This window comes from Zalophus californianus, chromosome 7, assembly GCF_009762305.2.
Source record: "Zalophus californianus isolate mZalCal1 chromosome 7, mZalCal1.pri.v2, whole genome shotgun sequence".
NCBI classification, from domain to species: domain Eukaryota; kingdom Metazoa; phylum Chordata; class Mammalia; order Carnivora; family Otariidae; genus Zalophus; species Zalophus californianus.
In genome coordinates this window covers 33,931,081-33,957,136 of record NC_045601.1, presented here as the reverse complement: position 1 = coordinate 33,957,136, position 26,056 = coordinate 33,931,081, and the positions used below count along the sequence as shown (strand labels likewise).

The window sequence follows — 26,056 nt, the reverse complement described above, 5'->3', positions numbered from 1 at the left end:
AATCTTAAAAAAAAAAAAGAAATCGTCCATATTTTGGCATATATTCCCAGACGTTTTTTTACTGTGAATTTACATTTATATGTGCATGTGTAAGTATGTACATAAATGTGTATAAATACAAATACTTATGTATATATATGTATACAGACTAGCACGTATGTGCACACACATAAAAATACATGAATTCACATATATATAATTTTTCTCATACACTGACTCATCCTGTACAGTTTGTTTTGCCACTTGGATTTTAATAGTATGTTTCAGAGGACTTTCCATGGCAGTAAATAGACAGCTGCCTTATTATTCAGGGGTTGTTAATTACCCTGGCTCTATGCTCTAGTCTCAAGCTTCTTATTTGAAGTGTTTAGAGGTCTGGTGTGTTGTGTGGTTCCACATCTGCAGTGCTAGTGGCAAGGATATTGAGAGGCTGAACTTCTCTCTAAGAGCGCAAGGCAGAGAGTGACCCAGCTGGGACATCCTAGACCTATGTGACCTTTTAACTCAGAACTTCCCCAAGAGGAACCGTTTAGACAGATGCATGGCCTCAGCATTCAGCATGCATTACATAAAGTGAGTTCTTACTGGCATTCCAGGGAACCTGTCTCATCTAAGTATGAATTGACGAAGGCTTTTTTTTCTTTCTCCCAACCCAGCTACGGGTAGAGAGGAGAAGCCATTGACTTCCCTCTGTGTACCAGCCTTGGTCTGGCCAAATATCACTGTCTGCAGAGCTCTGTAAAGGCTAAGGGCCAGCATTTAGGCAGTGGACAGCAGGGCATCGACCTGGGACTCTGCAGGGGCTGCGTACCCTGTGCGGGACTGGCTCTTTCTCTGCCGGTCCTCCTTGGTGATACATGCTGGTACAATATAAAGAATGCAGAGAGGACATGTATATGTAGGAAAATCATTCTTCCCCCCAGTATTTGTGCGCTCCTAATATAACTGGGAAAAATGTCAAAGCACCGCAGCTCAGCTCTTCCCAATGAATCGCCTTTGCTTTTAGATTTTTGTCATTTTGTTCACTTGCTTTTGTTGCTGTTAATGAGGGTGCTTTGATTAACATAGGCTATTCACACATGATGTCCATGTTTATTCTTGCACTGAAATCAATAGATTTTGTTTTATTTTGTAAGTAAGTTTTGTACATAGATATTCTAGTTATTTTGGATTTCTTTTTGTTTTTTTAATCAGTCATCATGCTTTACCTATTTCAGGTTTGTGGATACCGGATAAAATTGCACTTTGATGGATATTCTGATTGCTATGACTTCTGGGTAAATGCAGATGCTCTGGATATTCACCCAGTGGGGTGGTGTGAGAAAACTGGCCATAAACTCCATCCTCCGAAAGGTATTGTCACTTTTCTGTTTCATATTTTAAATTCTGTAAAAACTTCTTTCCTTACATAGTGATTTGGAATTTTTAAGAGTTCAGACTTTATAATGATTCAGATAGGCCCAAATTTAAGCTTATTGTTGATGAAGAAAAATAACATTCATTAAAGTGAAAGAAATGTAAAAAGTAGAATTCTATTTAAGAGAATAAACTATGTCCATGTACTTATTTGTATATAAAATAATATTTGATTGATACTTAATTTTGAATACAAATTTTAGTTACAGATTTCTTTCATACACACACCCATGCGCCGCCCCCCCCCCCCACCTGACTCTTGAACAACACAGGGGTTAGGGGCGCTATCTCCCAGCACAGTTGAAAATCCACATGTAACTTTTGACTTGGTAAAAACTTAATTATTAATAGCCTACTGTTGACCAGAAGCTTTACTCTTAATATAGTCAATTAACACATGTTTTGTATATTATATAGATTATATACTATATTCTTACAATAAAGTAAGCTAGAGAAAAAGAAACATTATTAAGAAAATCTTAAGGAGGAGAAGATATGAATACGTGGACCTGTACTGTGCAGATCCATATTGTTCAGGGTCAAAAATACATATATCCTTGAAAAAACACATTTGAAAACCTATTTAAATGACTAAGTTTACTTACTGATATTTCGTTATATAGAGAATCTCAAGGAATTATGCATTGAATTCATGAATCTTAATATTTAGAAGATTGGAAAGGAGAATATAGCATTAAAAGCTGGTTTAGATGGGGGTTGAATTAATAGCAATTACTTTTTTATTCTTGAGTTCTTTATAGTACAGTCTGGCAGTCATTCTGCCCGTTTCATTTTTACATAAAGATCCAAGAAAAACAGATAACCATCCTTTTCAGTCTGTCCCTAATGTATTTAACAATATCTTATTTCTTTCCTTTTCAACTGTTACGTTCAGTATTGTTTACTTGATGTCAAAGATCCAGGTGGCTAGTGTGATATTTTTGGCCTGTCTCAGGACTCTCATTTTTTCATGCACTAGCCATCCTTTGGTTTTAAGTGAAAAATTAATGGCAGAATGGTATTTTCAGATGGCTGAAGGATTAAACAAAAACACAGAAAGAAATGAGGGTGAAAAAGAAAATCTGTGTGCCTTTATATAAATTGACCTCCTATATGTGGTGAATTATTAGCTGTTCTTTTAATGCTGCCTTTTGGACTTCAATGGAAGTAGAAGAAAGAACATGAGCAGATAAAATAAAATACTCAATTTCCTTTTTAAGGGAAATGTTGGCTTCAGCAACATTAAATGTGAAATTGTGAGCATTAAGGCAAGGACATTTCCATTATTATAATTTGCCAACATGCTTACTTCATAAATCTTGAATTGTCATTCTGGTGGTGATAGGCTAAAAAGATTTTTCTGTTTTATTACTGTTTTCTCCAGTTTCCCACTTGTTTCCTACAAGTGAGTTTCTCAAAATAGAACAGGGGAGGAGAAAATAAAGATTTTCACTCCCCTGGCTTACTCCTCTACTGCTGAGCAGTTGCACCTAAATACTGGTAGAAATGGCCTGGAATAAGAAGACGCAGACCTGAATATAATATGTATTTGCTTCCTTTTACCTTTTCTTTATATCCATTATCATTCATTCGGAATTGAAAAAAATAATACGATTTGTTGGAAATTAACACAGCCTGTGTAGGAAAATCTATAGTTATGAATTATGAGTTAAATTTTGTCTTTTTAAAAAATCAGTTGTTTGATTTCAACTTGTTGGAAGTATAGCTAAAAGTGGGAATGGAAAATTAAGTGTGAAGTATTTTGACATTTTACTAAGTCCATATATATGTGCTTATCCAAGGTTATAAAGAAGAAGAATTTAATTGGCAGACCTATCTTAAGACATGCAAAGCTCAAGCTGCTCCCAAGTCGTTATTTGAAAATCAGAATATAGTAAGTACATCCAAAATACTTTTCCTTTCAAGGGAAATGACTTTTGAGTGTTTCGTAGGTTAAATTAAAAGTGATACCAAGAGACTATAGTAAATTTTATTGCTTTGGTATATAGAGCACTCTTAATTAAATTTTAAAATTAGCTTAAAATCATCATGAATAAATATTTCATAGGCAAATCATGGTTATTGTGTTTTAAATAAAACACAGGGTAGAAGGCGATATAGTATGAAACCCTGGTGTAATTTACAGTAAAAGTACATTTAAAAAATTGAAATTGAGCAGGATATTTTATTGTTAGTGTCTCTTGCTTAGAGTGCTGTTCACATGGGATTCATGCAGTGAGATGAGTGTAGCCCTGTTTGTATTTGCATGCTAGGGACCATGATTTACCTTCACTCCAGCGTGTAGCTTTATTTTGCCATATGACAGAAGCAAAGTCTGGATGTGTATGTATTTCCCGCTTTTTTGACCTGTGTTCCCACTTTCCATTGCGTGTTCCCTGTTGCATCTCTGAAGAAGCCCAACATGTTACACTCTTCTTTCTTGTCCACGTTCTGATCTAATTGGAATTAACAGAGAGCAAGCAGGTGGAAAGCCAAAATACCATCTTTCTAACAGATTAAGGGCTCAGTTGGAGTACATGCATGGCCTCTATCTGTTGACACATGAGCTTCTTGATTCTGAGACCTAGAATTACGATTTCCTGACCCTTCTGCCCCATTCCCCAAGCCCAGGAGCACTGAACAAGGGCAGATCTACACCCCTGCAGGGACAGGAGCAGATGGAAACTGCGTGCCCTGTAGGCCAGCTTATTTTTAAGAGTATGACCACTTCCTTCTTCCAGAATCACCAGTCAGGTAACAGTGAGTGAGAATGTAGAAAGAGACAATAATGTTTCAATAATGGGGTTCCCTCCAAATGGAAATGAATATTAGGAGTGGGCAGAAACTTTCTCACCCACTCCAAATACCTTCCATTTGGGAAATGATTTTAAGAGTTGTTTTGAGCATTGGTCTGATGGCTAAAAGAGTCTGATCAAATTGAGCATAAGCCAGGTTGAATTAGAGAACTCAAGAGGGGGGGGTGTGTGTGTGTGTGTGTGTGTGTGTGTGTGTGTGTGTGTGTGTGTGTGTGTGTGTGTGTGTGTGTGTTTAGGTAACTAATACAGCTAATGAGCCAGATCATTATTTTTAAAATCCCTTAATTGAGAGGAGAGCTTAATTACTGAAATGTAAATACTGTGTTGTCAGTAGGTATTCTCTGTCAAGACAAGGGAGGGAGGTCAGTTAGGTGGAAAATTCAGCGGCCTGCTCCAAGATTCCTCCTAATCCCTGTCTGTTCTCTGAGGATGCGTTCAGTCATGGATTTGATTAATTGTCTTGAACCATCATCTTAAATTCTGTGCATTGCTAGCACACAACTTAATCTTTGGCTATGAGTTTGATATCCAAGAAGAAAGTAATTTTTCTATTTCTAGATTCTTCTACCTAAGAATATTCAAATATTTGTGGCCAGAACCCTGGTAAATAATTTCAGGACTTAAATGTACCATCAAGGTGTCTGTGTAGCATTAATGCCTACTCCTTCTATTCATATAAGACATCTGCTAACATTTTCAGATACGTGGCTGTCTACGTTTTTGTAATGGTAGCTGTATAATTATAGTAAAATGGGAGATAACATTTGTTTTGCTTAAAGTAATTAGGATAGTATCTGTATACTTGTCTGGGCAGAGGATTTTTTTTTTTAGAAGGGCAGAAATGACTTGTGTGTTATGATTGACATTACTAATATCCCAATACACTTCTCCGAGTTAGGATAGTATTCTTCACACAAGATCCTAAGGAATGTTTACGTTTTACTGCACCTCAAGCACTAAATCTTATTGAGCTATTATTGTCTTAGTTCCATGTCCCAGATGGCTGGTCATGTTTGGTTTTCCTTATATTACAAACTATGTTGAATGGCTGTATATGTTCAACCAGTTCTTTTGGTGCTTTTGTGAATAATATCTGTAGTGTTAGGTAAAAGTTGTAATAATTTGCAGCCTTTCATGTCTGAAGATGACCTGGTTTCGGTAGAGTACTCTTTAGAGAGATCTTTTCAGAAATGGGAGTGAACTTGCACTGACTCATACACATTTTTCACTTGATTAAGTGCATATTTTGTGTGAAATAATTTTCATTGTTAAGTCTGTAATCAAGGACAAGAAAAACAAAAAGTGAACTGTATGGCGAATTAAACTTGCCCAACTAGTAACTGCGGTGCCAAAACACATATTGAAATTAACTAAACTCTGTGAGGTTATGGGTGTTTTTAGTCTTGATATCTAGATAGTTGACTTGGGTGTACCAACAGGACGTTGTTTTCTCATTGCTGCTCGTTGGAAAGCGATCCTGCTCTAAAACTAGTACATGCTCTTTAAATAATGTGAATGCAGCTGATGGATGCCAGGTCTTCAGGCGGGAGGTGTAGAGAGGGTGCAGATCTCGCTGTTAAGTGTGTGCTTATCTCTAATTAAATCTGTGTGTTTCGTAGACAGTGATCCCATCGGGCTTTCGAGTTGGAATGAAGCTTGAAGCTGTAGACAAAAAGAATCCTACGTTCATCTGTGTTGCTACGGTAACAGATATGGTGGACAATCGTTTCCTGGTACATTTTGACAACTGGGATGAGAGCTATGACTATTGGTGAGACCTTTTCCGTTGCTGTGTGCTTTCTGTAATGGGTGTATTCAAGTCCACCAGGTGTACATGGTTTGAAAACAATAATAATGCCAAGCTCGTGACAAAAAATAACAGTGCCTTGTCCCACTCCTTCCCATTTCAGATTTTTGACTTTTCATCTGTTTCATATGGCACATATTTCTAAATAGTATCCTTTAATTCGACCTTATGACTTGTATTTTAACTCACTTCCTGCTGTGGAAGAGCGGTTTACCTCCTGCCCAACACATGTTCACCTGGGAGTGCACAGAGATGCATACTTCCCCCCTCATCCTGGGTATCCATTTTCTCAGAAAATATTTTAATTTTCCTTCATATTTTTATTCCCAGTAGCTAATTGAACCATTTTTAATTGCCATATATAAATAAATTAGTTGAGGAATATTGTTTTTCATCCTTAGAGTTTTGGGACAAACTGCAAAAAGTAGTAGGAGCAATGTATTATAGAATTATATAACTGTATACAATAAAGCCATCATATTTTGATTAAGCAGTTGAAATAATGATTTCCATACCTAATTCATGTTTATTGATCATTACAATTCAGTTTCCTGGTGAAAGGCATTTCTGAAGTATTTAATTCCTTCCTAGAACACTGGCAGTGAGAACATTTTAGAGCAGTGACACGTATCTTTATAAAATATGGCTAGTGTTACGGTATCAGTTGAATAATAATTTATATAGGTGTTGCTACATTTCAGGGAAGCTTGTTTCCTGACCTTACCTTTTAGTATGCATACATTTAAAAATTCAGCAGAGTCATCAATAATTTCCATTACTCCTCAAATTAAATTCTTAGACATTCACCAGTTTTATATTGTTTTAAAAAGGAGAGGCATTGAAAGCCATTTGCTATTCATATTTTTTAAATGCTTTCTGTTATACATTACATGTGCTTTTTACAGATTTTTTTTTTAAGGGTAGACAAGCAGTTCCATGATTATACCACACGGAGTCAAGTACTTCTGAATGTTTTGGTGTGTTTTTCCCCAGCTTTTTTCTGCAAAACATAATTTTCCCCATAGCATGTCTTTTCATTCAGTTTGCAGTAAAAATTTTTATTGAAATATAGACCATTTCAAGCAGGTACAGAAGTAGCATAATAGTGACCTGCCTGTAGCCGTTATGCAGCATCAATAATTATCAACTTAAAATTCACTCTTGTTTTCTCTGTATTCCTTCTCCTGAAATCCCCACTTCAGGATTATTTTGAAGCAAATTCCAGATAGCATAGCATTTCATCTGTATATATTTCAGTATGTATCTTTTAAACATAGGGATTCTTTTTCTTCAAATTCATAATGTTATAAATGCCATGATGTTATTAACATACTTAAACATTCTTCCCAGTTGTCTTAGTTTTGGTTTTTTGTGTTTTGGTTTTTTTTTTTTTTTTTTTTTTAGATTTGATGGTTTTAAATCCAAATGAGGTGTACACATTGTGATTATTTTGATGTTTCTCTTCCTCTCTTAATTTATAGATTCCTATTCCTCTTTCTCTGCCCCTTGTAACTTTTACTGAAGAAACCAGAGTGTTTGTCCTATTGAGTCTTCCACAGTCTGGATTTGCTGATTGAATTCTCATATTGCTTACCATGTTCATCTGTTCCTCATATTTCTTATTAATTGGCAGTTTTTGTTTTATTCAAAATTATCTGTACCTAACTTGAGTGAGGGAATCGATGAGAAAACAAATTTAGTAACACTATAAATCTGTTCTGAGGTTGAACGTGTTTCTCCCCTGCTGTGTTTGATGTGCTATAATGATGACAGTACCAAAGTGATGACCAGATCCCTTAATAAAGTGATACTTTAGGGGCGCCTGACTGGCTCAGTCGGAAGAGCTTGTGACTTTTGATCTCAGGGTCATGAGTTCGAGCCCCATGTTGGGTGTAGAGATTATTTAAATATATACTTAAAAAAATAAGTGAGGGGCGCCTGGGTGGCTCAGTCGTTAAGCGTCTGCCTTTGGCCCGGGTCATGATCCCAGGGTCCTGGGATCAAGCCCTGCATCGTGCTCCCTGCTCCGCAGGGAGCTGGAAGCAGGAAGCCTGCTTCTCCCTCTCCTGCTCCCCCTGCTTGTGTTTCCTCTCTTGCTGTGTCTCTCTCTGTCAAATAAATAAATAAAATCTTTAGAAAAGTAAAAATAAATAAGTGATACTTTAAAGCAATTACTAGAATTTGTTAAAATGAACGCTTTTATTTTTAAAGTTCTGATTCATTTAGGGAGATTTTTATTTTTTAGCTTTTGTCTGATTTAAACAAAATGGGTAAATGTTATTTTTGTGGTCTTAGATGTATTAGAGAGTTTGAAAAGTGTAAGTTGTTTATTTGACATAAGATATGTTTCCTTTAAAAACTTTCTTCTGGAAAAAAGTAATGAAAAGCCTAGAAGACTTTGACACATTCATTTTTCTTTGATGCCAAATGCCTAGGGAATAGGAAAGATATTGTGTTTTTTTTAAAAAAATGATCTCTTTTAACACTGATTTTTGTACTTTTATAAGCACAAACTAATTATTTTTAGGACAGAATGTACTTTGAGGATTTACTTACACTTTCCACTATTGACATGAAATCATATTTTGTTAATTGTCAGAAAAAGCAGAAAAAGTACAGTGTGTTCTCTTTCTCAATATGCAATTATGGCACATTGAAAATCACTTAAATGCATTGGAATTTCTCCAGCATTATTTAATATTATCTTCTTTGATCTTTGAATTTTGGAATGGTTTTTATCTGCATAAATTACTTGTTTAGGTATGTAATTGAGGTTACAAATTGGATTGCTTTCCCAATTTAAAATAGTTTGGAAATGAGATTTTTTTTTTTTTTTGCTCTTGAATTGGATAGTGATCTTACCTCTTTTTTTTTTTACCTTAGTGGGAATTGGAAAATGTGTATAGTTGACCCTTGTACAGTGTGGCGGGGGTAGGGGCCCTCACTCCCAGTGCAGTCACAAATTTGTGTTTAAGTTTTGACTCTCCAACTTAAAGCCTGCTCTTGACCGGAAGCCTTACCGATCACATAACAAGTTGATGAACTTGTATTTTGTATGTTATGAGTGTTATATATTGTATTCTTACAATAAAGTAAGCTAGAGAAAAGAAAATATTATTAAGAAAATCATAAGGAAGAGAAAACACATTTATAGTACTGTATGTATTGGAAAAAATCCACATAGAAGTGGACCCATGCAGTTCAAACACGTATTGTTCAAGGGGTCAACTGTATAAAATCCGTGTACATTTATAGTAGTACAAATGCAATGAAACATTTCTTCCTTCCAAAGAGGAAAACTGAAAATTTATGCAGAGTTGAAGTAGTTTTTCATGAAAGGAAAATAGTATATATTAGAATAAATTTTGCTTTACCGCTGGGTTTCCTATGTGCTTTTATTATACTGGTAATTGCTAGCTGCTTAATTCTGTCCCCTTGACAGTCATTAGATTTATTAATAATCCTAAATAGCTCCGAATAGTAGAACTAGAAAGGACTTGAAAGCCGGGGAGGAACACCATCCAGGCGAGGATGCTGCTGTCCTCCCAGAGCAGTGTGCCGCCTCGCCTCCTGTGTTCCGCCGCCTGAAAACTGGGCTTCGCAGCGGAGCGCTGATGTGAAGGAACATCCCTTCCGTTCCCCCAGGCGCTGGCCAGGAACCTTCTTTTTAGAAATTTTATTTTCATGTGATCTCATCTTATGGGAACCAGGAAGGCCAGGATTTAGCTGATTGTTGAGTAGAAAAGCTGTCACCATTGAGGTTGCGGCTTCAGCTGTCCCTGAATTTCGGTCTGGTCTCCCAGGTGAGGCAGGGCAAAAAAATCAACAAGTAGATCTATGAAAAAGAGAAGCATTGAGGTAGTGAATTAGAACAAACAGGAGGCTAGGGCCTTTATCTCCAAACTTTGTTGTTGTTTTTTGTGGTTTGGTTTGGTTTTGTTTTGAGATGGAGTTCTTTTACATTTATAAATTGAGAGTAATAGTAATACTATGTTTGTCCCCAAAGTAATGTTGAAAAGTTTGCAGCATGTTGTCAGTTTCTGAGAGCAGTGTCAAAGTTAATAGGTTTGTCATCATTTGAGAAGCATGGGTTGATGGTGGTCATGAGTTACAGAGATGAAAAGAAACTAAGCTCTGCACTCCTGCCCTGAGGGGCTCAGGGTCTGGGGAGGGATAGAAACTACAGACTCCACCGTCTAGGCTGCAGGGTAGGTGGTTTATGCTTAGTAGAACCAGCCACTTGCTGTCTAAGGTGGCGGGTGGAGGGAAGGACTGACTGATTGAATGGAGGGTTCTTGGGGAAGGCTTCCTGGAGGCTGTGGGATTTGAGCTGGACCATGAAGGATGATAGGAATCAGTACTTAGATGTTGGGATAGAATATTCCTGGCCAAGGAAAGCATTTGCTCATATTTAGGCCCAGGGGGGCAAACAAAGCTGTGTTTGGGGACTGGCAGCCCATCCATTTAGTAAGTGACTGTACTCTTCTAAGCTTTAGTTGCCCCCTTTGCAAAAGGGGTACTACTACATATCTCATAGGGTGTTGTGAGGATGAAAAGAAAAGTTTTAGAAGCAGACACTAGTTTGCAGAAGATTAAAGAGATGCCTGCAAGAGACTTCAGGCAGAGAAGTTTGGCCCTGAAGGCGAAAGTGGATTATGGCGTGGGGTGGGGGGTGGGGGCAATCAATAGTCAGGGCAGGGTTCCCCGCACAAAGAGAGTTTTGAGCTTGGTTTTCAGGCTGAAGAAATGAGGACACCATAAGGGAGATATCTGAGCTTGTGGTCCTGTCAGAAGAGCTAACCTGGGGCGGGGGGGTGGGGTGGGGGGCAGGGAATGAACTCCCTTCCCTGTCAGCCCGAAGGAGATGAAGAAATGACAGGAAAATTTGAGAGTAGCGTAATGACATGGCATCTCCTTCCTCTTTCCCAAGGAGTCACTGTGTTAGTGAAAAATCACGTTTTAAGCCTAAAGCAAATTAGTAATATTGAAAACAGCTACTATGGGGAATGGGATTGGAAATGAACTGGGATGAAAAGAAGAACTACATAACTCAGCCTGATGAGGTTTGGGGTTTAGTAGCGAAACACAGAGTAACGGAGGCCCCTGTCAGAGTTGGTGCATACCCGAGCCAGGAAAGCAAGGTGCTGGGAAATAAATCAAGTCATCATGCTCCGGATTCAGGGAGTAGGTGAGGCCAAGTGTCCTCTATTCAAAGAATCTGAACCATTATTGCTTGAAATGAAGACTTTAATATTTTCCTTAAGTGAGCATCTTGAAATGTTCTTGTTTGACTCTCTGCCTAGATTTGCAGAGCCCAGCGTGTGTGCATTTTGTTGAACTATTGGCTTTGACTTGATAAAACCAGGATCTCTTTCTTTTCACCTGGAAGGCTTGGTGAAGTCACTTTAACCTCTTTATGTTTCCGTAAAATGAATATCTTAGCATCTACTCTCTTTATCCTTATATTACAAACACGAGTTTTTCATGAGTGATTTCTTTGGTTTCTGACCTTTTCAAAGTCTACCAGTCTAGGTCTGATTAGATCTTAGCAGCCTTCATGAGTAATTTGCACTCACTTATGAAACGGACTTTATTTTTTTTAATTAAGATTTATTTATATTAGAGAGAGAGAGAGCATGAGCGTGTGCTAATGAGGGGAGGGGGGGAGGGGCAGACGGAGAGAATCCCCCAAGCGGACTCCTCGGTGAGTGCAGAGCCCAACGCTGAGTGCAGAGCCCAACACGGGGCTCCATCTCATGACCCTGAGATCATGACCTGAACCGAAATCAAGAGTTGGACACTTAAACGACTGAGCCACCCAAGCACCCCAGGAATGGACTTAAAAGAATGTTTGACACAGACTTCTTTGATGATATATGTAAAAACCCAAAAGAAAGAAAAGGGGGTACAGTGATCAACAGTTTACAAACTTCTCACCATCAGTTGTTCTTCTATAATTACATTTCTTTCTGGCTACATTTCTGCTTTTGAACACTAGATGGGACTAAGAGATGACTTGTTTTACAGTAGTAGCAGAAAGGATTTCCCCAGTCTTCCAACTTCAGTCTCAATAAAGTGTTGTTGGCTGACGGGCAGAGTATGGTACAATAGATGGGAACAGGGCTCTTTCTGTTTTCTCTACTGAGATGGCTTCCTGTTGATTTTAAATGGTGACTTTGATCAATATTTAGGCAGCATTAAAACCTTAAATAAGCTTCGAGTCTTACAGGAATGTGTGGCCAAGATACACCACAGTATTTTCCTTAACTGCAGTTTATAGAGAAATGCAATAAAATCAAAAGAATTAGTAATGTCACTGTTGTTAACTTTAATCGCCATGAGCCTGGCAGGTAGTTATAAAAACTATTTGATACAAGCTGTATTAGACTGGGAAGAAAAAAAGTAGACAACTATTGTGTATGTGTTCTTTTTATTATTTTTAATGAGCCCTATGTGAGTTAATGCCTTTCTCTAAAATAAAATAAGAATTTCTCTGAAATAGAGGCAATACATAATCAGTAATAATCCATAACCAAATGATTGTCTCAGAAAAGAGTAGAATAGCTGGAAATAGAGCTTTATAGCCTTGTTTATACAATTTATAACAGAATGCTTTTATTTCATTTCATTTCCAGTATAGTTAACATGCAGTGTTATATTAGTTTCAGGGTACAATCTAGTGATTCAGCAATTACCCACATTACTCAGGGCTCAGCAAGATAAGTGTATCCCTAATCCCCTTCATCTGTTTCCCCCATCCCCCTCCCCACCTCCCCTCTGGCAACCATCAGTTTGTGCTCTATAGTTAAGAGTCTGTTTTTTGGTTTACCTCTTTTTTTTACCCCTTTGTTTGTTTTTCTTAAATGCCACGTATGAGTGGAATCATACGGTATTTTTCCTTCTCGGACTTACTTATTTTGCTTAGCATTACACTCTTTAGATCTATCTATATTGTTGCAAATAGTAAAATTTAATTCTTTATGGCTGAATAATATTCCATTGTATGTATTTACCACATCTTTATCCATTCATCTATTGATGGACACTTGGGCTGGTTCCATAATTTGGCTATTGTAAATAATGCTGTGATAAACATAAGGGTGCATATATTCTTTTGAATTAGTGTTTTTGTATTCTTTGAGTAAATACCCAATAGTGATTTACTGGATCATATGGTATTTCTCTTTTTAATTTTTTGAAGAACTTACATACTGTTTTCCACAGTGGTTACACCGATTTGCATTCCCACAACAGAAGGTATTTTAAGGAATTGTATATTAAAATATCTTTTATGAAAATATATCATTGTAAGAAATGTACCAATTGCTGTATGAACTTAGCATTGACCAGTGTTTGTTTTCTTTTTACATTTCTAAAATAATGCCATACACATATACACATAACCCTAATACATAGATTAAGAGAAATAATAGCGTGGGGAAGGATGGTAGGAGATAACAAGTGAATACAGGAAGAGAAAGGAAGAAACCTTTAACTATAAATTTAAAGGTATTTTTCACTGAAATAATTCTGAGAAAAATCAAAATTAAATTGAGGCTATATCAACTCACCTTGTTACTGTTCAGGGCTACTAATTTGAAAGCTGGTTTGAAAAGAGGTGATTATATGTTGATCTCATTCACTTAGAGCATTTTTTAGAAAGTTCTTTGTTTTTTAGTAGTCATAAGCTTTTTTTATTCACCAGAAACTCTAGCCACTGTGTTACCTTTCTGGCTTTCTATCTTTTAGTTTTCCATCCAGAGAGCTATGTTGAGATTTCCTGATTTTTTAGCATAGGCTCAATGGATCTGGTTAACAGAGCAAGACTGGACTCTTTGGCATCCTTTAGACCAACATTTTCCAAACTGTGTTCTGCAGAACACTAGTGTTCCATGTGATGTTAATGGATTGCCCACTAAAGCAGAATATTATAGTTAAATGTTTTTAGGGAATACTAAGTTAAATAATTTGAAACTTGTTTGTTTATAGTATAACTTCATAGCCTTTAATATGCTAGCAATGCATTGAATATCTCAACCATTTGGCCCTTGAACTTTGAGAACACCAATGGGAAATTTTTTTTTACAGATTTTAATTGTGATATGTCTCTAGATGCCTATACATTTATTTTGTAATCCTGTTATAAGTACTCCCTTGTAACTGTGGCCTCTACTGCCTTATATTGTGTTTGCCTGGCAAAATCCCAACCCTGGTTGAACTCATTTTGTGTCTACTTTATGCCTGCACCTGACTGGTTGAATGGAGCTGTAGAGAAAGGCACAACACGCTCCCTCGTCTGATGTCACAGTCATGACTGCTAACCTCAGGGGGGCCTTAAGGCCTGCCCCATAATCCCGCTCAACCGATTCCTGTCTGTTCTTCCGGACCACTAAATTCCACTCCATTTTTTCCCTCGAACCTCTCTCACTTCCTTCCCCACTCTCCCTCTCAACTGATAACCTTGTTTCCTGGTCAGTGAGAAAAAAAAGACTGTCAGCAGAGATGTGCGTGTACTCCCACTACCTTGTCTGGTGGGTATATTCCTGATCTCTGCCCATAGACCGAACTCTCTCTGTGACTGTGGGTGTTGTGCCTGCCTCTGCCTTGGGGGCCCACTCTCATGCCTGAGAGTCTGTTCCCTCCCACCGAGTCGCTTCTGTCTTCTCCATCAATAGGTCATCCCTCTCTGTTAAATTATTCCTATCAGTATCCAAACAGGAGAAGGGATTTTGGGGTTTTTTGATACCCCTTGTAGACCTAGCACCTAGAACACTACCCTGATCATGGCAGTTGCTCGGCATGTGTTTCTTGAATAAATGAAGTAATATTTCCCATCTTTTATAAAGAGTTTTATTTTAAAGCAATTCTAAACTTAAAAAATAGTACAGAGGAGGGCACCTGGCTGGCTCAGTCAGTAGAGAGTGCGACTCTTGATCTCAGAGTTGTGACCTTGAGCCCCACGTTGGGAGATAGAGTTTACTTTAAAAAAAAAAAAAAAGTTGTACAGAGAATGTCCATGTATGCCTCATCCAGCTTCCCCGTGTATTTCCCCACAAAAACAAAAACAAGTTTCCTTTTGTTCTTGGTTTCCTTTTGAACCAGTTCCTTAAGCATGTTTTCTCTACTAGTTGACCCCATCTGCAGCAGTCCTTCCATTTTTCTGTTAAACCCACCCCATTCCAGGGGCGCCTGGGTGGTGCAGTCGGTTGAGTGTCTGACTCTTGGTTTCTGCTCAGGTAGTGATCTCAGGGTCATGGGATTGAGTCCCGCCTTGGGCTCTGTGCTCGGCTCAGAGTCTGCTCGAGTTTCTCTCTCCCTCTGCTTCTCCCCGCCCCCGACACCTAAAATAAATAAATAAATCTTAAAAAAAAAAAAAACAAACAACAGTCCCTATTCCGGTTTCTGCCCTTTCTTATCCCCAACTCCACCAGAACAGCCTTGTCAAGAATGCTAAAGACCTTTACATTGGTAAAACTGGTGATCAGTTCTTGTTTCTTTTCTTCTTTGATCCAGCATCAGCATTGATTTCTTTCTTCTTTTTTTCCTCTTCTCTTATTTTCCAGACATTTCTTCTTGGACTTCTGTGCCTCCTACCTCTTCTGTTCTCTCTCTATATGCATTTTCTGGATGGCCTCATTTCTGTTCATGACTTTAAATATCCCAAATGCTGATGACTCCCACATGTGTGTTTTTACCCTTGATCTTGTCTTTGAACTCCAGATTTTTATGCTCATTATCTCTTTGACTTCTTACCCTGTCTGTCAAACATATGTTGATAACAAATCTCTTCACTGTTTGCAATGCCAGAAACTGTTGTCTGCAGTCTTCCCGTCTCAGGAAATGGTCCTAATTCTTCCTGCAGCCCATGCCCCAAACCTTGGAACGTTCTTGACTTCTTCACATCACTCGCATTCTATATCAAATCTACCAGCATATCCTGTTGGTTCTTCTTTAAAGTATAGACCTAAAAACATGACCACTTCCTGTTATCTTTACCACCAGCAATTTGGTCCAGATCACCATTGTCAACTCTGGCAAAAGCCTTCTAAGAGCCTCATGTCATTTCCAGTGTGGTTAATTGTCTGCAAAGCAGTTAGAATAATTACTTCAAAACATAGATTAGATTATGCCACTCTTCTTCCTAAAACCCCAGCATGATACTCTAGTAAATATCATTTTGCTCTGAGTAGAATCCCAAGACCTTATCATGCCTAAAGGCCCTTCCTCTAATACTCTTCCCTATTCTCTGCTTCCCTTAGTCTATTCCTGACCCAGCTGTGAGACTCCCACCTCGTAGCCTTTATACTTGCTGTTCCCTCTGCATGGAATGGCTTTTTCTTACACATTTGAGCGGCTCAGTTCTCTTTCTTCACTTCCTTTAGGTGTCACCTTATTTGGGAGGCCACCTTAAATCTGTTGTATACAGGGGTGCCTTTCCATTTTTGCTCTCTGCTTTCTTCCACTTCCTGTCCCCATAGTGTTGTGCCTCCAAAGTTGCATATTTTGTTAATTTATTTCCTGTCTTCCCAGTATACTGCAGACCCCACAGAAGCAGGAACTTTGCACATGTTTTCTGTGTTCCTCTATCCTCAGTGTCTATCCCAGTGTCTTGTGCATTGTAAGCGCTCAGTGTTTAAATGAATGAGTGAGCGAATGAATGAATGAAATGAGTTGCATGTTAAGATGAGGAATACATAGAACAGTTTGATCAGGAGCAAGGAATCAGATGCCACCTAATGCCTGCTGCTGAAGAGGTCTTACGAAGATATGTGCTTGACTGAAGTAAAGATGACAGAAGAAAGAGGTGAGACTAGGAAGGGACTACGCCGTCCCGATACCTGGCCTCTGCCATTGTAACAGATGATAGAAATACCATGCTTGTGTTGTGAGGGTGATTGAGCTTCCAGCTTTTTGCACGTTTGCCCTTACAAGATGCTGACATAATTTTAGCTTGCTTGCCGATATGATTATTTATGTACACATTTACTTGTATTTGAGACTTCATCCTGATAATTATAATTTTGTGATTTATATAACTGCAGGTGTGAAGCATCGAGTCCACACATTCATCCAGTCGGTTGGTGTAAAGAACATAGAAGAACGCTTGTTACTCCACCAGGTTTGTGTTTATTATGTGTCTAAGATTTTTTTTTTTAGAAGATTTTTTCTGTTTGTCAGAGAGAGAGAGCCCAAGCAGGGGGAGCAGCAGAGGGAGAAGCAGGCTCCCCACTGAGCAGGGAGCCTGACATGGGGCTCGATCCCAGGACCCTGGGATCATGACCTGAGCTGAAGGCAGATGCTTAACCACTGAGCCACCCAGGTGTCCCTTATGTGTCTAATATTCTTCATATACATCAAGCGTCTGCAAACTTTTTCTGTAAAGGGCCAGTGAGTACATATTTTTGGCTTTGTAGTCATACAACCTCTGTCACAACTGCTCAAGTCAGTTTTAGCACAAAGGCAGCCCTAGAACGAACATAGTTTGTTGGAGTAAAACTTTATTTGCAAAGACCACGCGGCTGGCCTACAGGTGGTAGTTTGCTGACCCCTGAGACACCTGAAAGTATATTCACTGGTTTAGTCCATAACAGTATCAAAGGTTGTCTTCTTTGGAAAATAAGTTCTTTTTATTTTATTTTTTTTTTAATTTTTAAAATTTTTTTAAAAGATTTTATTTATTTGAGAGAGAGAGTATGTGTGCATGATCTTGGGGGAGGGGCACAGGGAGAGGAGAAGTGGACTCCCCACTGAGCAGGGAGCCTGTGGGGCTCGATCCCAGGAGACTGGGATCATGACCGGAGCTGAAAGCAGATGCTTAACCTACTGAGCCGCCCAGGCGCCCCCAAGTTCTTTTTTTTAAAAAGATCTTTTATTTTCTCAAGTTGAAATTCATTTCTAGATCTTACATTAATATACATTTAAATATATTGTCTAATCACAGAAGTGCGTTGTATAATACTATAGAGGAGTGGACATAGGGGACAGCCACTTGTGGTTGGAGCCTTGACCCACATGTGAGGCAAGCCTGACAGAAGCACAGTGTTCACATTTAAGTGAGAACTTGAGGCTTTAGACTTTTTTTTTTTTTTTTTTAATAACCTGAACCAGAACTCCCATACTCACTTTTCCTTTTTCTATTGGGTTGTTGGTTCCAACCTTTTTGCTGGTAGCACCTCTTCTCTGTTCTCTACAGTGTTCAGATCCTTCAGCTGTCTGCTTCTGGCCCCATGGCCCCTTCTCAGCTTCCTCACTTTCTTTTTGAGAGGGAACAGTCTAACTGCCGATAAGTAGTCTCTCTGTACGTCACACTGAGTTGATTTTATGTGCATAATTAAGACCGCAGGTTCCCAGGCATATCCCTGGTGAAGGTGCCCCGGCTACCACCTGGGTGAAAAGACAGGGTCCTCAGCTGACACAAAGTGTCACTGCGCTGTAGGTGGTTACTTACGGGTACTTATGTGAATGATGTCAGCTTCGTTGTCACAGGCAAAGGATAGCTTCTTGGTTTGCTTCAAGCTCATTTGTGGTTGTTGCCGGCAGCATAGAAGAAGCAAAGACTCAGCTTGGAGCTTCCAGTACCTGTCTCATTCCATTCTAACAGCTGATTGCATGTGGGGGCTTGTCTCCAGTTCCTCGGTACCGTGTCTTAGTGTCTGATCAGTTACTCACCTAGGGGACCATTTACACCATCCCAGTGATGGGTGAGGTGAGTCCCTTCTGCTTTCTTGAGTTTTCTCCTGTGTTAGGGACAAAAATCCCCTGTCCTTTATGGATTTATAGAGCTGTTTTGAAGATGAAAGAGCATTAGCATAAACGAAGTGTTAAAACAAGATATGAACAGTTTCATGGCTCAAATGTGGTGCTGCCTGGAGGATTTTTCCTGGACAGCTCTCACGTGTCCTGTGGCTTACGTAGTATTAGGAGCCAGTGAATATTGATCGTGTAGTTACCTGTGTGTCACTGTTACCATCTGAGTTGCTGTGAGGACTCTTAGATTTCCCCACTTAGTATTGATCCATTTTTTTTTTCTTTTCCACCTTTATGGTCATAATCAGAGATCTGGTAAATAAACACAGAACCAGTAAACAGGAGGTTCCTGGTTATGTCTTCACAGTGCTGGCTTAAGTACTGTGGGAAGGGCTGGTGTAAGGCATCATTGTTGACTTCTAATAGGAGGCAAATAACCAAGTCATCTGTCTCCTTTCATGGACTTTTATAATTCAGTGGAAGGGAAAAGCCATAGCTTTTTGACACATTTAAAAAATCCAAATTTCCCAAAAGTTCAAAAGTACCAAACACAGCAACGTGAATATGCTTATCACCACTGATTGTACACCTAAAAATGGATAAAATGATAAATTTTGTGTGCTATATATTTTAGCACACATACATACAAAAAATGTTTAAAAAAAACCAACCTGTCAAATAATGGTTTTCAAGGCCTGTGCTTATGTCACTCTTCGGTGCCATGACAACAAAGCTGCTCTTTCTCCAGTCCCTTTTCTCTAAGGGAAGTTTCCTGGCTGCATCTCTGATGTCCTGTCTGAGAAGGGTCCCAGCTGCCCTTCTGCCACCCTTGCTACATCCTGCATCAGTCCCCTCAGCTGCCCTGCTAGACACCCCATGTTCATGGTTTTTTTTCAAAATATGTAGCATGTCTACTGTTCTTTTTCCAAAATTAAAGTCTTTGTGACTTTTAAAATGATTTTATTTTGAATTATCCAGTTGTACATTAATACATGCTTGTTCTGAAAACTTCAGAGTGAAAATAGAGGTAATAGAAGGCTGTTCTCTCTCATAGTTTAAGAGTGTATCCTTGTATCCAGTTGTACATTAATACATGCTTGTTCTGAAAACTTCAGAGTGAAGATAGAGGTAATAGAGGCTGTTCTCTCTCATAGTTTAAGAGTGTATCCTTGTATCCAGTTGTACATTAATACATGCTTGTTCTGAAAACTTCAGAGTGAAAATAGAGGTAATAGAAGGCTGTTCTCTCTCATAGTTTGAGTGTATCCTTGTATCCAGTTGTACATTAATACATGCTTGTTCTGAAAACTTCAGAGTGAAAATAGAGGTAATAGAGGCTGTTCTCTCTCATAGTTTAAGAGTGTATCCTTGTATCTCTCCAGAAAAATCTTTCTGCCTCTTTGTATATACAAACTTCCATGCATGTGCAGTCAGCTTGAATATTAAATTGTGCAAGATATGGTCCTTAAAAATACGTTGTTAAATGTTTGTAGTCATAGAAATATGTTTGCATACTTGCTCTTAAACTTTTATTTTGAAATAACTTCAAAGGTACAGAAAAGTTGCAAGAATACCCTTGACCCAGAGACTGATTCAAGTTCGTCAGTTATATCAATGATGTCATTTGTACTAAAAGGATCAGACGTTGCACTCGGTTGTTATATCCCTCTACTCTCCTTCAGTTAGGCTTTCCTTGGCTTTCATGACCTTAGTATGTTTGAAGATTACAGATTAGTCATTTTGTTGTTTTGTCTTGTTTTAAAGATTTAATTATTTGAGAGAGAGAGAGTGCACGAGCCAGGGGAGGGGCAGAGGGACAGGCAGACTCCCCACAGGGCGTGGGGCCCAATGTAGGGCTCCATTCCAGGACCCCAAGGTGATGACCTGAGCCGAAGTCAGACACTTAACCAACTGTGCCATCCAGGCACCCCACAGATTAGTCATTTTGTAGGATGCTACTTAATTTGGATATGCTTGGCATTTCCTCATGATTGGATCTGAGTTATATATTTTGGCAGGAACATCACAGAAACAGCGCTGTGTTCTCACTGCATCCTGTCAGGTTGCACATGATGTCATTTGTTTCACTACTGATCTTTTACCATTAATTGATCAAGATGTGTTTGCCAGGGCCGTCTGGGTGGCTCAGTTGGTTAAGTGTCTGACTCTTGATTCGGCTCAGGTCACGCTTTTAGGGTCCTGGGATTGAGCCCTGCGTTGGGCTCCATGCCTGGCTTAGAGTCTATTTGAGGATTCTCTCTCCCTCTCCCTCTGCCCCTCCCTCTGCTTATCCATGCATGTGCGCTCTCCCTCTCTAAAATAAATAAATTTTTAAAATCTTAAAAAAAAGAGATGGTGTTTGCTGGGCTTCTCCACTAACACAGTTTTTTTCTCTCTGTAATTAGTAACTATTTTGTGGAGAGATACTTTGAGATTGTGTGAATATCCTGTACTTCATCCCTGCATCACTCACTAGTTTTAACATCTGTTGATATTTCTAGTAAGAATTATTCTGACAGCTGCTAAATGCTAATTTTTTTTATTCCTTGTACATAATTAGTTGATATTCTTCTGCAAAGAATAGCTTTATCATCTTCCCATGTATTCATTCAGTTAATTTATTTATCTCTGCATGGACTCATACATTACTGTTTTTATCAATGAGTTATAATCTGTAACCAGCATTATTTACTTTCATGTCCAGATTTTCTCAGATTTGGCCAGTGGGAATCCCTTTAAGGTGGTTACTATGTCCTTCGACATGTTCTAATCATTTCTGGAGAACCTCCTACTCTCTGGCACAGCTAGGCTTATCTTGTACTTTCCTTGATTCAAACTAAAATCTACATGGTAGATGTGCTCATTGCTACTGGGATGATGCTACTTCTGTCCCCTCAGAGGATATAGTTAGGAAATACATTCATGTAAAATATAAAAAAATTATATTTATGTATATTTCTATATCTATTTAGATATTAAAAACAATGAATTTATATCACTAGTTCCAATTCATATCCAAGACCCCTAAGTTTATTCTAGTTTCCTACTTTCTCTATTTATACCTCTTTTTTCAGTCAGTAAGAAATCTGCCTTCCTTTATCTCAGTTTATTTACCTATTTTTTCAGTCCTCTTAATGTAGCCAATTTCCCACCCCACTGAGCCACTGTTAATTCCTGCTCATGCCTGCCTCATGGATTTTGAGCTCTGGAGGAAACAAAAGGAGGCAAGAGGAAGGAGGGATAGTTATTTCTACATATTTTATTAATACTCTTCTATGACTTGGGGCACTTGGGTGGCTCAGTCGGTTGAGCATCTGATTCTTGGTTTCAGCTCAGGTCATAATCTCAGGGTCCTGAGATTGAGCACCCCCTCAGGCTCTGAGCTCGGTGTGGAATCTGCTTGAGGTTCTCTCCCTTTCCCTCTCCCTCTCCACTGCCTCTCTCCCCATTCATGCTCTCTCTCTCTAAAAATAAAATAAAAATCTTAAAAAAAAAATACTATGACTTGATTTTGCTTGTTTGATCTAACAATATGATGGTATATCTGGAATATGTCACATATTAGTATATGTAAATCTGCCTCATTCTTTTTAATAAATGCTTTCTAGTCCCTATGTACTAGTCCATATGTAATATATATATATTTATATTTGCACATTTTCTGTATTATGGTTATTAAAATTGTTTTTACATTTTTACATTAACAAACATCTGTGCATTGTCTGTATGTACATGGGATTTTTCCTAGATTAGTAGAATTAGAATTGGACATTAAAGGGTCCTTTTGGCTTATGTGTATCTGTATATAGGACTTACCTGAGAATATAAATTATACATTTACATATATGTTAAATTTTCATTTAAAAGGTAATAGAGGTTTGTGACATAACATAATGAAATAAAACTTAAAAAAAAATTAAAAATAAAAGGTAATAGAGGAGTCTTGATTAAGATGAAAGTAATGTAATTATTACAGTTCTGAGTGTGTTATTCAGTTTAAAGTTATTATGTGGAATATGAACATAACTTCCTAGGTTATACAATAATATATCATAATTTTACAGGTCAGTTTGTGGTTCTCACTGTCATTTTGGTTAAACCTGACAGGATTTACTTTTTTCTTTCTTAGGTTATCCGAACGTGAAACATTTTTCTTGGGATAAGTACTTAGAAGAAACCAATTCTTTACCTGCTCCTGCAAGAGCTTTCAAAGTGGTGAGTTAATTTGTTTTACACTATTTGATTAATTTGTGTTGACAATAGTGTTCATTCATTGAAATTCAAGAACAGAAAGAGATAGTACAAGTGAACCAGAATAGGAAGTGGGGGAGGGAAACAGCAGACCACAGAAGATGTTTTTGACTTCGTATTGTTTACATCCAGAAAGTACTTCATTTTGGACTTGTCTCCTTGGAAAATAATTCTGCTTGAATTATTTTGTGGAATGATTTGTTGTGTTCTTATGGCAGACTTCTGTTTTTCCAGCTAGATATTCTGAAAAACCAAAACAAGACAGGATATTTTCTAATGAAAATTATATTGAATGGTTCCTTTAGATTTGTTTATGGCAAGCTGAGATGCTGTTTTTCATTTTATTGCTGTTAATCAGCATGTTTAATTATCAAAATACAAGGTCACCTGCTTTTTTTATAGTATCTTTCTAACCAGAGTCATTGCATCTTACATAAAACTTAGTAAGATTCACAGTAAACCTGATTTCTTTGCAAGGGAAGAATAAGCAATGAAATATATTTTACATTTTTTTGTCTCTAAAGTAATGAAATATATTTTAAGTTTTTTTCATCTCTAACAACTTCCTTTATAATTTCTGTGTTTCTGTAAATTTCAAGAAAAATAATATTAAATATTTTAAAAATATTTTTAATGTAGCATAATTAGTCTATCATAGACATCATTTTTCTTTAAATGATTTTCTCATATACAAATTGCTAGAGTTTTTAATGATAGAATTAATTAGACGTGTGGGCCCACATACAGAAAAGAACATCAAAAATTTTTGAGAGAAAAAAGTATATTACATGAAGAAAAGCCATTTAAAGGACGTATCTGATAGTAAATTTAGGATCTAAAAATGAATAGAGTCATGCCCTACTTAAGAATTTTTACCTGACTCTCTAACTTTAACTCAAGCTATTACAAAGAAGAACTGCATTGTACTTTGCTTTGAACTGGATAAAATCACATCACTATCAGTCTGCATGTCTCCTGTCATGTTGATACCAGAAAGAAAACTATGATTTCTCTAGTTTGGCCTTCGGATGCCTTGCATTGATTGTTTTTTATCCTTTACATAATTTTCACACTTAATTTTCAGAGCCACAGTTTTGTTCTACCCAGTTTAAAGAACAGGGGTGTGAAGTTCAGAAAAGTTAAGCAATTTGCCTAACGTAACAATCACCTTGCCTTCTACAGCCTGTCACTTTTTGGGGGGTTTCTAGGTTTCTGCTAAGTACTGAGGCATAGGTAGCTAAGGTATAGGAGCAAAGGTCCTCCGTACTCATTCCTGTTCTTACAAGAGGGATTCTTAACAAGGGGTCTTGCATGTTTTGATGGCTAATTTTCTTTTTTTAAAGACATCTGCTTTTTGGTCTCATGATCATGTCTAATCTCTGTGTCACTTCTCTGCCACTTTAAAGTTCTTTCCTCTCTTTGTATAAATTATTTTAATACTTGTTGGTTTTTGCCAAGACACCTCCTTCTAACTAATGAGAAAAAGGTCTTGCCTCCCCTATGGCTAATCAAATAACTGCAACATTTTGAATTTTATCTTAAGATCTTTTGCTTTCTGTCTCCTCCTGTGGCTGGGTGCTCTGGCTGTTTCTGTTGCCTCGGGGTTTGGCCATGTGATTTGGGATTGTGTTTTTTGATAGGGAGGGTAAGGTCCAAAGCTGTTGGAGGAACTTGCGAGTTTGAAGGTTGATTCTGTAAATAGCTCATCTTAATCTGTCTCTGTGACACAGAGCCCACCTTCTCTTCCTGTGAATCTTACCGTGTAAAATTTTCTGTATGACAGAAACCTCCACATGGATTCCAGAAAAAAATGAAGCTTGAAGTCATAGACAAAAGAAATCCTATGTTTATTAGAGTAGCAACAGTTGCAGACACGGATGATCACCGAATAAAAGTGAGTGTTCTCTGTTGGGGTTTTGTTTTATCTTTTTTACGAGAGATCTTGGTTGGAAACTTAGCCAGTATTTAATTTGTGAAGTCCTATAATTAGTAAGACTATAGGAATATGCAAATAAAGCTGCTGTGCATCTTTGTCAATATTTATCCAGGTTTTCCTTTAATCGATGCAAGTTCTCTTTATGACTGACATTTAATATGTTGTATCTACTTTTTTTCTCCTAGCACACACTCAAAATATTAAAAGTCCGTCATAAATAATAGAGCAATTTCTTCGGAATATGACACCTCATTCTCCGATAGTATGCTCTTTTTTTGAAAACCTGAAGGTTAATGTTTTTTGATGGGGTTGTGTTAGATGTAGACTTTTCAGAAGAAAAGTACCGAAGTACATCCTTTTAATATAGGATGAGTAAAGAGAAATAATCTTATAAAGAAGATAAGATTGTACCTTTCACAGGGTCAGCGAATGGTTAGGAAGGTGGATTCAGTTTGTTCTGTCCTAGGCTGATAATGTGAAGTGTAGCCTCAGTTTCAGGCGAGGAGCTAGAAGTTCTGTTTCTGGCTTTGGTGTTAACTTCACTCTCAAACCAGAGCAATATTCTTTCTACTTACTCCACAGGACTGTTTGGAGTTTCTCTTCAGAATAATAACAGTTATGGAAACAACAAGATGTTAGATTTTCATGGTGTTTTTACAGGGTAACAGTGTTCTTCCATTATTTGACGTTCGTGGTGATAACAGTGCAGATTTCTGTTACTATCACTATTTTATCTGAAGCTGAGGTGCATAAGGAGTTAATGAATTAACTTATTAATTCTGGGCAGTGGCAGAACTAAGTCGCAGTCCTAATAAGCTATAGGAGTCTAAATTTATGCTCTTTTTAAAAAAATAAATCACATATTCAGCTATCTCTAATGAGATCATATATATAAAAAATTATAAAATAACATGAAAAACGTATAATGTGGTTTTGTATAAAATAGAAATTTTACTGTTTAATTCACTATTTTTAAGATTATATAATCATGCAATATTTTAAAAGTTATAAATAATAGAGAGCCTGTTAACCTTTTTCAAGTGCCTTTTCTTATTAATTGTCTTTGGTGTGATAATGTAAATC

General features: G+C 37.7%; 1 protein-coding gene and 1 non-coding gene across 8 annotated transcripts in view; both read left to right on the top strand.

Annotated features, from left to right (window-relative positions):
- L3MBTL3 (L3MBTL histone methyl-lysine binding protein 3) overlaps positions 1-26,056 on the top strand; it is a 119,876-nt gene that overhangs the window by 45,243 nt on the left and 48,577 nt on the right. For all 7 annotated transcript variants that reach the window (XM_027603586.2, XM_027603584.2, XM_027603585.2 and 4 more), the window contains 6 exons: positions 1,218-1,353; positions 3,219-3,310; positions 5,852-6,003; positions 17,082-17,158; positions 22,916-23,001; positions 24,821-24,931. In XM_027603586.2, coding sequence (XP_027459387.1) covers positions 1,218-1,353; positions 3,219-3,310; positions 5,852-6,003; positions 17,082-17,158; positions 22,916-23,001; positions 24,821-24,931 — 654 coding nt within the window. The remainder of the gene's footprint in view (positions 1-1,217; positions 1,354-3,218; positions 3,311-5,851; positions 6,004-17,081; positions 17,159-22,915; positions 23,002-24,820; positions 24,932-26,056) is intronic.
- On the top strand, positions 7,860-7,932 carry TRNAK-UUU. The gene has a single exon. It is a non-coding gene; the product is annotated as a tRNA-Lys (tRNA).